The sequence below is a fragment of the Alosa pseudoharengus genome, unplaced genomic scaffold (assembly GCF_046254945.1).
Source record: "Alosa pseudoharengus isolate Yale_2024_CS ecotype anadromous, Long Island Sound unplaced genomic scaffold, YU_APseudo_1.1 YU_APseudo_1.1_scf_3, whole genome shotgun sequence".
Taxonomy (NCBI): Eukaryota; Metazoa; Chordata; class Actinopteri; order Clupeiformes; family Clupeidae; genus Alosa; species Alosa pseudoharengus.
The window spans coordinates 28,381,216-28,396,258 of NW_027468718.1; the positions used below are offsets into that span (position 1 = coordinate 28,381,216).

Sequence of the window (15,043 nt, forward strand, 5' to 3'; positions counted from 1 at the left end):
TGTATGTTTTCATGGACAGCAAGAGTCCGCTTCGTTCAATTGTTTTAAAAAGGCTACGTTGTTTGTTGCTGCTACCCACGTTATCAGTGGTTCCACTGTTTAACTTGCACAGATGCGCACACACAAGAATGAGCGCTCACACCACTACCCCCTAAGGCTATGCCTCTTTATTTGATAACAATAAATTAAGAAATATTTTCTATTCTGGAAAATGTTTAGTTTCTTTTTCTTTTGGTCCGCGGTTCAATGTGCCGGAAATTATCCGCGGACCAGCAATCTTCTCGTCGAGGAGGCCCTAACCCTGCAGATCATAGACAGAGAAAGCATAGGCCTACTGTATGCTTTGGGTACAGAATACAGTTGCATGTCCAGTGTACACGGAGAATGACAGTGTCTTGGAGCGACCGCAACCCAGCAACTCCACTTCCAACGTCATGATTCCGACAGATATGCCCGACATTTATGCTTTTTATCTGGTGGTGGTGGAGTTGACCACCACCACTGAGGCTTCAGACGTTACCAATTTATCATCATCCATCGCGTCTGGCCTCTGAAAAAACTTTTAAGGCTAGTCTGCCTGAGCTGGCCATGTTTGAACCGCCTCACTCATTTGTTCGTTGTTTAACATGGACGTTTTAAGCGTGCGCTTCCTATTTGAAATGTTTCCTATTTGAAATGCAGCATAGCGTGTTGTTTAATAGCTTTCAAACGGTAGAGCCTGTACATTTAAAACATAGCCAAAGGACGTATTGCTTTAATATAGGCTTACATGTTAAGGCTATTCTCAAATTCAGATTGCGTTAGGGGGACGGGATTATTAGCCAATTTCAATCGGACAATTTGACCGGAGAGATTTAATTTTGTCGGACATTTCATTTTTTCTCGGCCAATGTCCGGTAATTACCGGACAACGGAACCCTGGTCCAGATGTGATGGCCTGAGACGGGGCCGTTAGAGTGTTGTGAGTGCCTGGGTTGTATTCCATTGGTGGTGACACTGGTGCATTTGAACCCTGTAGCTGTAATTCCATTGGTGGTGACGGTGGTGACACTGGTTCATTTGAACCCTGTTGCTGTAATTCCATTGGTGGCACTGGTGCATTTGAACCCTGTAGCTTCCATTGGTGGTGACATTGAATTGAATTTGAATTTCCCCTAGGGAATTCCCCCTAGGGATCAATAAAGTAGCCTATCTATCTATCTATCTATCTATCTGACACTGGTGCATTTGAACCCTGTAGCTTGAGAAGTAGCACCACTGATTGCCCTACCCCCCCTTTTCCATATCCTTATCAGTCTCATCGGATTGGCTAAGGAATGTAAAACCACAGCTCATGCAAAGGCCTGTACTCCATCAATGCACCCATACAAAAGACAATGGGATCAATTTCACTGTTTGAGCTCAGTTACTGTAACAGATGCTGTTCCAAAATACCAGTAGAGGCTTCTTCATTACGTGTGTTAAAGATCTCCAGACTACCTTACCTCCCAGCTGGCAGTCCACTGACTTGTTGAGACGATGAAAGTGGACATCACACCTCTGTTTCCTGTCTTTGGCTGTGCATTCAGCCTTCGCTCTCAAGTCAATCTCTGTTGCGTTCCGCAAGAAATACCAGAGCAGGCTCAGTGGTTGACAGTATCCATTAACAGCACAAGCTACCATGATTGATAGCCAGTTTCCCTACACCTCATGCCATTGTTTGTGGGGGTAATGTCATCATTAGCTGGTAGACAGACATGTTTTGGAAATTGTTTTTTTTGCTTTTTATTTATTGCCTATTGGTCAGTGGACATGCAGGGGACAACTAACCATACGTAAATATCAAATGTCTAAGGGCCAAAACCTCTGAAGATCTCAGAATGAAGATCTCAGATCTCAAATAGGCCTCAACAATAAGACACTTTCTAGTTTGCATGACTCTTCTTCCTTTAATCTGCTAATTAACCGTGTCTCATGAAGAGGATTTAACAACCCCATTTTTAAATGTAGAAATTGGATTTGTTTTGGCGCAGCTTCACTGGCTGAAGGCTAACACCTTTATCTCCCTGCAGTCTAGGTGACAGTTGAGCATGCCAAAGGATTTATCTGTTAGGGTTTCCACTACGCCCCCCAACCCCCACCCAGCATTCCAGTCTCGGGCTTTGGTAAAGAGGAGTCATAGAAAAGTGACTAGTCTAGTGCAGACTGTTTTCATGTCCTGCACATACAGAAATTACTTGTTTATTTAGTTCCCGACCTGTCACACAAGGACAGTGTTTATTTCTTCATCCCCATGTTGTTGCATTGTGGCCATTTGTAGTGTTATTTTTTCGTAACACTATTTTATTTCTAATAAGTACAAATAGATAACTCTTGGATAGATAAATGAACATGCTCCATGAACTTCCATGGAAATGGGCCTCCACCAAGACTGCTCATTGAAGGGAAAGTCTGACAGAACATTGCTCACAGTATATAAATGGGATGCCATCTTTTTATGATTGAAAATAAAGATGACATTGCAATATTTTTTTCCTGCAATATTTATTACGATATGAAAAAGTATTGGGATTCTTACCAGACGGCTTGAATAACTGTATTTAGAGATAATTAATGATTATAGAATGATTGTGTGATTTTGTAGGGAAGTGCATAGAGTACATAGAAATTGTAACTAGAACAGCTGAAAAAGCTATAAGACACTGGTTGATTCACAATGATGTAAGGTATTTTGAACTTATAGAAGTGGAAAAGAAAAAAACTGAATAGATTTTCATTTTGTATCATACCACAAAAAAGTTGTAGCTCGAGTTAATTTGCCTTACTTGACACTTATCATTCTGTGTGATATGACTGTTACACAGGCTCACACTGGGATGGCAATACTGAAATTATATATTGTAGCCCCATATCTTTCGCACTTTGACGGTTGAGAATGCTCCTAATCCTGTCAGCCAGCGATGGCACCTCCAGACAGATGGGTCATTGTCCCAAGTGGCCACAGGGCACCCTCAATGTCACCAAGTCTACTGATGGACAATGGTCTACTCAGTATTTTGGACAATGGCTCCTTCTTATAACATGAGAATTAACATCCGGTACATATTGAAGCACTTTTAGAAGACTACAGCAGTGATCTTTAAAATGTGTGGCGGTCTTTCACTATTGAAGCCAGTAGTGCCCATGTCCATATTGAGTGTTGCCCAAAGTGTTATATGTTGGTGATTAAGCATTAAGCTCTTTTAGAAGTGATAGATAGTAGTGATAGTTCTAGAAGATAGATGGATAGATAGATTGATTAATAGATAGATAGACAGATAGATAGATAGATGTTATAATATATCAAGTGTTATACTTTAAGTATTATCATTATGATGTTTCTCAGAAAGGATTTAATTTTAATTAGACTTAAAATACCAGAATTATGGTTCTTGATTCACTAAGGCTTCCGCTCATCCACGTGATTCTAGTGTCATGCTGGAACCTCAGGACTGCATTGCTTTCTCCGGTCACAGAATAGCCATAGCTGCCTGGTTTCAGCATGCTGATAAGGGCTTCTGATCATAAGTTGGTGGTATCTTGGAGACTGCATAGAGAGCGATAAGGACTGTGACAGGACTTAAAAGATTAGACCAATGACTAATTGAATCCAGGAAGAAGGGCTCCCAACAGGCGGAACAGCATCTTATGTAGCGACCACAAGCTCCTGCCTTAAAACCAAGAACAAGCCTTTGTGTGTTGCTGACTGAAATGTTTGTTCATCAAAAGGACTCTTAACTTAAAAGATCTTAACTTGATTATACATGGGGAAGCTTTTTGAGCAATGGGACTGGGCAACCACAATCAGTTCCATGTGTTTTCATTGGATAATCATGAAAACTGGCCTCCTCATGATTAAAGTTCTCTAGTCCTCCTGTCCAGTATCAATGGGAATGTACCGGAACAACAATACTCAGGAACATCACCCAGCAACACTGCTCCAAGAGTGTCCTTGTGTATTATCTTCTATAGACTCATATCAATGACGTGCCAGTCCACAGTCCATATCACTGAATTATAGTTCAGTGAGGTTCAGCACTTGAGGAGCACTAAATATACATTTGTGAGAGGATTAAGTTCCTCTTTTTTAGCCAACTGGAGATCTGTAGTTCTCTAGTAGTTGGGTGTTGGCTGAGGTCCAGGCTACTGTGGTGGGTGGTTCTGAATAATAGATGGGCCGAGTGAAGAGTGCTGTGTTTAGGTTTGCTCACGAGTGCACACAGAGCGCGCTCATGCCGGCAGAGGCCTTGCCCAGATGTTTCCTGTTGTGGAAATGCTGTCTGCTCCTGAATCAGCTTTCCTATGCATCGCCACTGCCGTTGCTAAGTGCTCCCTGGCCATTAAGGGGGTTGTTGGTGGTGGGTGTTGTGCCGCGCTTTCTCCCACGTAGACCCCCTATCAAGTTGCACCTAATAGGAAGGCCCAGGGGATTGGGTTTGCTGGCCGTCATTGCAATGTACGTCAAGCAGTTATGCAACTGTAGAGTCTCTGAAGCTGCGATCATATTGCTTGTCTCATGTGATCCCATACCATCTCATTTCACGTTGAGTCATGTGTCAAGGCCTGGGTGACATACGGAAGGTGAACATCAGTGCTAGCGGCGAGCTTCTTACATGTCGGCCGTATCATGTGTTTGGTTTCAGTGCTCTTTAGGAGGGAAGGTCCACCCGCTGGACACCTGCCGGGGAAGCGGAGTGTGAAAGACAGGATCTTGAGCCGAGTTCCTCAGGGTCCAATTAACCTGAGCAGACAGGGTGTCTCTCTCTCTCTCTCTCTCTCTCTCTCTCTCTGTCTCTGTCTTGCAGAATATTTAATCAATATGTTGATATGAGAGACTGACAGCGGGCAGTGCCGCTGCAGCAGTGCTGGAGGACGCTGTGTGTTCATTGACCCGTTGGTCCTCCATGGCTTATTATAGTGACGCTGGACAACTAAACAAACACAGTCCTTAAATGAGAGGCAGTCGGTTTAGCACCGCAAGCAGGCTGCATGTAAGTGGTATTTAAATCTGTAGCCCAGTGTGGTGTCTCCCCCAGACTCAGCACAGAGGCCATCTCCTCTCTATTGACCGGGTCTCCTCAACCCATTATGCACATAATCAGAATGGTAATCAGATAGAGAGGGATGTGTCCTGTACATGCGGTCATAAGGGATGGGTCTCCTTGCCTTCTCCTGGTCATTTGCTTTGCCCATGCACTTACATATTGCTAGTATATATTTGCATCTTCTTGCAAGCTGTTTGTGGGGTAAAGATTTTAAATGGGGACATTAGAGTCTAATGCGATGGGAGCTGTGAAAAATCACCTCCAGGCGTCTGGCTGGCTTGATTGTGTGAAATTCTGTCCCACCACCATTCACACAGTGAGCCAAATTAAAGGCTCAGAGAGTTAAACAATGTGTAGGCTGATAAAAAGAGAACAAGGCATGGGATGGGCTCTCAAACGTTCCCATTCAAATGAGCAATGATTATGCAGATGTTGCATGTCATAAGTCAAATGGCTTTGCTCGCTCACATGAAGACTAGCTGCAGGCCGCAGATTGCATAATGTTCACAAGCTTCAACATTCTAAACTCTCCACACTGACTGAGGCAGTGAGGATCTTAACTGGGGCGAATGCTGAGGGGTTTAATGGTGGCCTTCTCTCCCTCTCTCTCTGTCTCTCTCTCTCTGTCTCTCTCTCTCTCTCTCTGTCATTGCACAGTTGAGGGGAAAATTTGCCGTGTGGGCCCGTCCTGCAGCGTCTTTCACTGCCCGCGGGGAAGGGAGAATGCTCGTCACTCGCCACACTTGCGCCTGGAGCCGCTGACGAAGGAACTGACCGCTGGAAGCCATGTCCCACCACCACCACCACCACCACCCGAGGGGTCAGCAGGGCCGCGCCATGAGCGCCGAGGAGCGATGCGCCACGCCAGTCCACAAGACCTCCACGCCCACGCACAAGAGCGCCTCCTCCTCGTCCTCCTCGCAGAGGGACAGCCGGCAGGTGAGTGTCCCGCGTGCTGCTCCTGGCCTGGGAAGGCACAGCAGGAGTGGGCTGGGTGGTGTCGTTGTGTTAGTGGTGCTGTACTGTGCACCACAGTGATTCTTTTCGTATGGGCGGGGGGGGGGGGGGGGGGGTTCCCACGAGATGCACGGCTGACGGGTGTGAGCATGACTGAAAATAGCAGCCAGCGTTGTGCCTCCCAGCAAAAGGAGGCCATTCTTAGCAGGGCAATCATGAAGGGTCCCCCAAGGAGCAGGGCGAGGGAAAAGGCTTTTTCTACATAGCTCCGTAGTCTTGCTCCTCCAACATCAGTACTGTAGCCATGTTGCATTACGTTTCAAGTTTCCTTTCTTATCACAACAACATTACTCTGGTACCTTGGGACTGGTTTGTTTTGATGGTTGAGTGAAATGTTTCTGATGCCATTTTTAACCTTGACACTCCATGGGTATAGTGGACATGTGTTTGAGCAGTTACATTCCCTCTGCACTGTTGAGTGCCAGGGCTAAGTACTGTCAATGATCTCTAGGAGGATTACGTTGTTTAGAGGATCCCACCACAATGCAATATTTATCAGATTAGATTTAAATTGAATTTTGAAATATTGACCGTTATTCAATTGAGAGGTTCTTCATGCATGAATCTTCTAAATGAATGAATGCCCTGGAGGCTGTTCTACCCTCAACCCTTATCTTAACCTGGGTTTATGTCTAATCTCAACCTTTATCCTAATCCAGGTTTATTCTCTCTAGGGGGTTTCCCCTACCCAGCCAGCACCCACACCCCACACCCTGATTTGCCAGTAGCATTGCATAGTGGTCTATGATTAAGGCAGAGGACAACTAGTTGTTTAGATTCATGCACATGACTCTGAGAGATCTGGCCTTTGTTTTTGAGGCCCCATCAATTATTAGCACAAGGAAATGAGCAGATGTTCCTGTTAATGACTGAAATTAGGAAACGTACCCTCTAACTTGGTGGATTACTGAAGGGCTAAATATATCAACATTGTCAGTTGGACCCAAAGGGTGATATTATTTTAATTTAAGACAGTTAACTGTTAACTGCAGCAAACCAAAGTAAGAAGCACATTGTGTCCTTGTCAAAGACAAGAAAAGGAATGAATTTGAAAGAAGAACGTATTCAGTATCATGAACAGAATGATATTTTCTCTGTGTGAATTGTAGAAGCATAGAGCAAAACAATACCCCACATATAAACTATTGATGTGTGTAATGGAAACAGGCCTGCACTGAATGATGCAATTAACCGCATACACAACCCAAAAGAGCATGGGTTTTGAATAACACTAAGATTGTTCTAAACTTGTTGAGTATAAGTATTGGATTGGACATTGATTAGCCAGTTCAACCTTCCTGGATTGGAAACTCTGACATCACAGTTTTTCCATTGAAGGCTTTTGAAAAATTGATGAGGGGATAGAAAGAATCGTAGCTGCTCACCACAACACCACCAACTGCAGTCTTGCTGAAGTACGCTTCAGCAGGGGCTGAATTCTTGTAGCCATGGGAATATTTCTGTTCACATAGCAGGAATGCCTGAAGGGCTTAGTGTGCAGGGGGTGGAAGTGGGGACTATCTGTTTTGATGAGAAAGCTTTAACCCTTTCTTGGATCCCTGAGAATCAGAGATTAGCAGCAGGTCAGGCATATGGTCTGTTTAATACAGATTAAACCGTCCTATGCACTCTCTGCTTCACAGTCCAGTCGGTGCCAAACACTGCATGCCTGCCGAGTCCATATGATATCCTTCTCAACCCCATACACCTTGTGGTTCAATAGACAGCTTTTTTAAGTGTGCAGGTCTATGTGGTGGTAATGTTTAGTCTGCTGTGTGTACGAGCTGCATCCTCCCACGGGATGTCCTTGGCCGTGTCACGCTGGACTGCTGATGGTGGGGGAAGCCGTAACAGACTTCAGCCCCCTCACAGATCAATACATTTAGTTTTTTCCCCCTCGCAGTGATGTGTCCATGCTCTGCAGGGGCCAGTCCCATTGCAATTAAAGGCCATCCCTGGCTCCACGGCCCCTCATTAGAGAGCACAAAGTCACTAGAAAGGAAACCAAACACCAATCCCTTTTCCTGCCCTGCTGTTAGCTTTGTGGTTGCTTAGACATGATGTATGTTAAAATGAAGAGGCAAACTCGTGTAACACATGGATGCTGAATGACCACCCAGCATCCCTGGAGAGGCCCAGTCCAGTATTACTCCACCATCATCATGAAGCAGTGTCCACTGGAAAAGGCTATTTTGTGTGTGTGTCTGTGTGTGTCTGTGATGATGGCTGGACTAGAAGGCATTTGCGATGAAAGCCCAGTGACTGCACTAATTGGGCTTCCACAGTTTTTTGCTGTGAGACATTTCTGTTTTATCTCTGCCACGGCCTCCCATCAAATGAAAGAGACGGGCGGGAAACTGACAGAGATATCACAATGATGAAAGCTGTGTCTCCCTCATCTCCTCTACTGTAAAAATGTGGACAGCATCACAATACGATGTTTGTTTCCGTGTGCTATTTTGGTAGATGGTAGCTCATCATAAAAGGGTGTCCCACCTACTTTTGTCAAGTGAAATAAACTGTCCTTAATTCACTCTTAGTCACTAGATCTAATTTGTCATCCTCGGAATTCATCATTCGTCTTGGTGCTTTCTGCTCTTTCTCCCGCAGTAAATCAGGCATATTTACAGTGTACAAAATGTATACTCCTCTGTGCATTACATCCCATCAACCCCACTGGCCGCCACCCTCCAGCTCCAGAGATTTATCCTGAGCGAGCGAGGCAGAGCGGCCGTCCAGCAGAGTGGGCCCCCGGCGTGCACGCTGTCTCTCATGGGTTGATGCGTGCTGCAGCGAGATGCGTGTTTGTGCTGGAATCAGTCAGACAGCATCTTCTCAGGCCGCAGTGGACGGCTGAAATGTATAAAAGAGACCCATCACCATAATTTGTGTGGGCAGGCCACATTGTGTGCGTGTTTGTGTGTGTGTGTGTCTGTCTATGTGTTTTATTGAGGGCAGTTGGTGCTGTTGGCTAACAATGGGTCTTATCTGCGAAGCCAGAAGCCAAGCGCAGTCCATGGCTATTGACAGCAGGAAGTAGAGCTTGGAATGGCCTGGAGTGTGGCGAGGATAAGCCCTGGCTCTGTCTCCGCGTGACTATGCTGCGTTCTGCCAGGCCAGCCTGCTGCAATGCTCTCATTCATATTTCATTTCACACCTATGTGCTCTCGCTTCAGATGGCCACCAGCAGGTCCCCTCAAGCAGTCACTCTGTGGGCACCTCAACTAAATGTGAGGCACCTCATTTAAGGCTGCTACAGATGGCTTCATCATATTAAAGATGCTTTAAGCGATGTTGGGTAACGTCACTTCTGTTGACAAGAGCTAGCTCGCTACTCCCTCCCCCTCCCTCCCGTGCAATTGAAACTCTCCTAAACGTGCATCTCGTTAGTGATTGGCTGGAACAGTTTGTTATGTTTTTATGGTCAAGGCTGGGCCAGGTTGTTATTGTTGCCATTTTTGGAGCCTGGGCTGTCCACAGAGACTGCGTTTTTTTACAGTGCATTCAGGGCACAGGCAGCTAGCGGATGGTGAGGTGATGGTTGCTGTATGTGACAAAATATTTTTTTAACTTAGAAACCGCGTAACATCGCATAGAGCACCTTTAAGGCACAGTCCTGTATTGTCCTGGTCAGCCTGAGACGCTTAGTATCCAGAAGGTTTTGTGGGAGTGATTTTTTCATGCGTGCATTCAATAGTTCCCACGCCATCTTTTGCCTGGCTGGTGTTGCTCTCATGCCCCTCTGCGTCTCTGTAATCGGCTGGCTGAAAGTGCTGACCCAGCCCCTGCTGATCCTCCTGGATCCTGGACTCTAAATGGATATTTATGGGGGGAGATTTTCTCTAAAGGGTCCCTGGGGGATGTTTGTCCTTTTCCCTGGGTCTTATGGACCACACCTGTAATGTTGACGTATTGCCGTATCAGCGGTGTCTAATGCACTGGCCTGGGTCACAGTTGGAGTGGAGTGGACCACGCTAAGGGAGACACAGAGGCTCTTGACCTTCAGTTGAGATGCACCAGGTGAAAGCGAAGAACAGAGAAGCACGCAGGGAGCCTTGATTATGCAAGTTTCTCCGTCAGTGTGTGGGAGAGAGGAGAGCGGTGCGTGACCGGGTAACAAACACATCACTTTTCCGGTCAGACATCCACCGCTCCTTCCATCAATCGTGGAGCCCCCCAAGAATCGACAGCTGAAAATGGATGACGGATTTTGAGGACTTGTGAAACGAATGAGAAAATGGATGGAATAACATTGACATTGATCACAGTTGAGTTACTTCATTTGAAGGTTACAAAGACAGCTCTCCTGATGCATGCGTCCCACATGAGATGTTCTGGCTGTCACATGAAAGAAACAATTCTTATGTTGTGGTGACTATGACTGTAATAACAGGATGAGTGGAAGAGAAATAGTTGAAAAGGGAGCAATCGGTCATTGCGTGAGCCATGCTATTGATTTATCCCTCATGCCGTCAGTAGACTGAATTATTCTCCATTACCATCCCTGTAATGCTCCAGCAAGTTGCACAAATGCGCCCTGCAGTTGTTTTTATTGTCTGATAAGCATTATTTGAAAGCTGTACAGCCGGATATGCTGTGGAACCATTCCATTGTGATGGGAGATATAAATCTTAGTGTATTCACTATGCCTTCATCGGTCATAAAAAAAATCTTTCTTGCTGAGGTGCATTTTATCTTGCGGATAGTGCGCCATTATAGTGTCAGCAGAGAGGGTGATAAAGAAAAGTTTTTTTTTCAGGTTTGTTACAGGTTAAAAAATGAAGGCTGATATTTAGACCAACTTAGTGATCGATTGATTGACATTCGATTTCTCCATATTTAGAATACATTAGAATGGCCTCCATGGTCAGAGTGAAAAGTCAAATAAAAGTCACATTTGTGAGGTGACGTGTGACTCATATTTGAGGATGTGAGTGAAAGTGGGCTGTGTGAAAGCTCTGCAGCAGAGGTGTGACCAAGAGAGGTGTGTGTGTGTGTGTGTGTGTGTGTGTGTGTGTGTGTGTGTGTGTGTGTGTGTGTGTGATTTGAGGAGTACTGTGGGAGTAGGCCTAGCATGTGTGGTGTGAGAACCACATCTCCAGCTATGTCACTCAGGCTCGTGTAAGAGCACCAGAGAAAGCGCTGTGTCAGTGGTCCTCAGCGCCGGTCAGCTTCCCGACTCTCACAAGTACATCAGCATTCCGAGTAGAGTCTGTCCCAACGGGCTGCAGTCCGGCCCCCTCTCTCCCCATCCTCTATCAGAGCATCTTAGGCCAGAGATGGAATAGACACGGAGCTCTAATAGATTAAAGAACGAAGGGGGGAAAGAACTACCGTCAAACTATTTGTTTGTGACTGACAGTAAGAGACATTACCATAGCAACCTTCTACCAAAACAGCAAGCTGTGGTGTCCTGTGTTCATTTCCTTCCATGCTTTTGGCTTGTACTGTAATCTAACTCCACCCTTGACCCCTCAGCCATTCATGTGAGACCTGCTCCCAGCAGAAGCGTGCTGATTGGTCCATCAGAACAGCAACATTTGGGGAACTTGAGAGAATTCTATCGGCAGCTGCTCTGTGCAGTTGCTGGCTTTTACATTGGCACTTTCACTGTAGAGCTCACTGCTATAAAAAGGTGGAAGTAGTCAACCACAAAGTCTTTGAACCGGCAAACCCCTCCATCCCTATTCACACCCCGGCATGAACTGCAGAGGAGACAGAAATTGTGCAGCTAATAATATACAGCTAATATACAAGAAACAGCTAATATACAAGAAGCTAATAAACTGAAATAAAAGACTGTTGCTGACAGTAGAGGGAGGAAAGGCAAGCAGCCAGATTGAGTTTTGTTCAGATTTGTCTGCATCTGAAGTCTCTGATTTCTCTGTAGGCTATAATGCAGGCAATAAACTGCTACACTCAGGCTTGCCATCATAAAAAGGCTGTCATCTTCTTACCTCGTTATAGGAAGCCGATAGCTGGGAAATTATAGAAGGACTGAAAATAGGGCAGACAAGCGTCCAGCGCCCCGACAAGCATGAAGGCTTCATGCTGAAGAAGAGAAAATGGCCGCTGAAAGGCTGGCACAAGGTGAGTTCCCATTAGCCCGACATTCAGACCAGGCGCTAATGCTAATGAAGTCTCATCTCCAAACAAAAGCGATTGTGTTTACCAAAAAGTGCCCTCATCTCTCTCTCTCTCTCTCTCTCTCTCTCTCTCTCTCTCTCTCACACACACACAAACACTCTCTCTCTCTCTCTCTCTCTCTCTCTCTCACACTGTCTCTCTCTTCTCTTTTGCAGCGTTTTTTCGTTCTGGACAATGGCATCCTGAAGTACTCCAAGTCCCCCATCGATGTAAGTAATAGCTCTCTCAGAGAGGGCCAGGGGCACAGGCAGTCGCTTGTCATTAACCATCAGGCTGGCAGGCGCGCGGGCACCATGACTCAGCATAAAACTCACCGAGGGTCAGAGAGTACTTATTGTGTTTTTGGCCAGGCGAAAACACTGGGAATCTGCAAGCGCCTTGCAAAAGCAGCCCCATCTGCAGTGATAATGCAGCGTGACATTGTTTACGCAATCACTCCGCACTGGTCCACAGACAGATAGCCCTTAATGCAGCATGCAAATGTGAATTCGTCAGATGCAGATGGGATGTATGGAAGGCTGAAGGTTTCAGTGAAAGCTGCTAAGCACAAAGAGCAGGAGATTTAGGCGACATCGATCTTTCATAAATACTTTGAAATGCCCCTGTGTTCACTTTGGCACTTTCGCTGTAGAGCTCACTGCTATAAAAAGGTGGAAGTAGTCAACCACGAAGTCTCTGAACCTGCAAACCCCTCCATCCCCATTCACACCCCGGCATGAACTGCAGAGGAGACAGAAATTGTGCAGCTAGTATACAGCTAATATACAAGAAACAGCTAATATACAAGAAGCTGATAAACTGAAATAAAAGAATGTAAATGATGCTTTGTGCGACTCAAGGACCTGAAGCGCGATCAATGGCTCCGTCTAATTTTACACACCAAGGCCTTTCTTACCACGCTGTAGTCATTCATGGTCTACTGTTACATGGCTCTCCTGTAGATTCAGAAAGGCAAACTGCACGGCAGTATTGATGTGGGGCTGTCAGTGATGTCCGTTAAGAAGAGAGCCCGCCGCATCGACCTGGACACAGAGGAGCACATCTACCATCTGAAGGTGAGGGGGAGGGAGACACACACACACACACACACACAGACGAAACATACACACACACAACTGATGGGATAGAAGAACTCTGCACATTGAATATGTCACAAACTTCACAGCAGGTTCAGAAGAAATGCACAGGTGCATGTACACACACACACACACACACACACACACACACACACACACACACACACACACACACACACACACACACACACACACAATCAGACACATTCACAGCACACACACACAAAAAGAAATGAAATGTCCAGAATGACCATTCTGCTCTTTTTGAAGGTGAAGTCTCAGGATGTGTTTGACGCCTGGATGTCCAAGTTGCGTCACCACCGGCTCTACCGACAGAATGAGATCGTGCGGTCCCCGCGGGACGCCAGCATCCGCACCTTCCCTCCCCCCACCGCCAACCTGGAGTCCCCCCAGGCTGCCCCGGCCCCCGTGCACGAGGTCAAGGTGGGCCGCACGTTACACACACACCGTCCACTGTGTCCAGCTCTGTGTTTTCTTTACATTTCATACAGATTCTAGCCAAAGGAAATCTCAGGTATCTGTGCTGATGTACACATATAAGTGCACAAACACAGGCGGTCACTTCCTTCAGCCCTAGAGTGCCCTAGACAGGTTGTGAATGAATGAAGCATGGCGAACGGCGTGGCGGAGAGTGCTGCTGTCAGCTGTGTCCATGTGGACGCACACTCGGGCAGACAGTGGCAATCCTCATGAGAGCGCCCACTCTCTGGCAGACTGCTAATGAGTTCATTATGACTCATCAGAAGCCACAGTAGAGGCACACAGGCTCTGTCGGCTGGGCACTCTCTCACAGGACTGATGGTCAAATTAAGCATTTCACCCTACACGAGTGCGCACGCGCGCGTGTGTGTGTGTGTATGTGCGCGTGCGTGCGTGCGTGCGTGCGTGTGTGCGCGTGCGTGCGTGCGTGCGTGCGTGCGTGTGTGTGTGTGTGTGTGCGCGCGTTTGTGTTTTTTTGTTTGTTTGTTTGTTTGTTTGAGGTGAGTAGTTACAGTATATGTGAGAGTGTGTGTGTGTATGTGATTGCGTGCTGCCCAGTAATAACATTCACACACACCACAGACGACTGGGTTGTGTACAGTTCAGGCTAAAATATAATGAGATTACAGGTGGAGCGTGATGTGGGACGGAATGACTGACAGCTCTGCCCTCTCTCACCTCTCTGCTTCCTGTCTTTCCATGCCTCTGTTTCCCTACTGTGTACTTTATCTCTTTCTTTCTTTCTCTCTCCTCCACTCTGTCCATTCCCTCGCTCCTGTCTCTCGTGTCCTCCCCCTCCAGCAGCCCAAGCCCAGCACCTTGCCCTGGCAGCCAACTGTGACCAGCACCAGTCTGCCGGCCTCCTACAGCAATGGCCAGAGCAAGGTGGCCGCCTGGCTACAGGAGTCCGAGGAGATGGACAAGTGTGCAGAGGGTGAGAACAACAACAAAAACAAAAGAGTGTGTGTGTGTGTGTCTGTGTGTGTGTGTCTGTGTGTGTGTGTGTGTGTGTGTGTGTGTGAGCGAGAGAGAGAGATTAGCTGCCCTGTGTCTTCATTGCGTCCGAGGCCACGCAAGCAGCCCTGTATGTTAGCCCTTGCCCCTGCTATCCCAAAGCAGCTTAGGGGTTATGGCCCCGCTGCAGGCTGAAGGCCACGCCCACGCACACTTTAGGGGATTAGCCGCACACGACCCTGACGGCCACACGCGGAAGAGTCCGCGCCTCGCGATTAATAAACA

At 46.6% G+C, this 15,043-nt stretch overlaps 1 protein-coding gene across 7 annotated transcripts in view; it reads left to right on the top strand.

The window, feature by feature from the left end:
* osbpl6 (oxysterol binding protein-like 6) overlaps nt 1–15,043 on the top strand; it is a 39,785-nt gene that overhangs the window by 5,962 nt on the left and 18,780 nt on the right. For 4 of the 7 annotated variants that reach the window (XM_076263825.1, XM_076263827.1, XM_076263828.1 and 1 more), the window contains exons 2-7: nt 5,721–6,002; nt 12,048–12,170; nt 12,383–12,436; nt 13,169–13,282; nt 13,574–13,747; nt 14,606–14,738. In XM_076263825.1, coding sequence (XP_076119940.1) covers nt 5,850–6,002; nt 12,048–12,170; nt 12,383–12,436; nt 13,169–13,282; nt 13,574–13,747; nt 14,606–14,738 — 751 coding nt within the window. In that variant the 5' untranslated portion in view covers nt 5,721–5,849. The remainder of the gene's footprint in view (nt 1–5,720; nt 6,003–12,047; nt 12,171–12,382; nt 12,437–13,168; nt 13,283–13,573; nt 13,748–14,605; nt 14,739–15,043) is intronic. The other 3 variants (XM_076263826.1, XM_076263832.1, XM_076263830.1) reach the window with 1 other exon arrangement.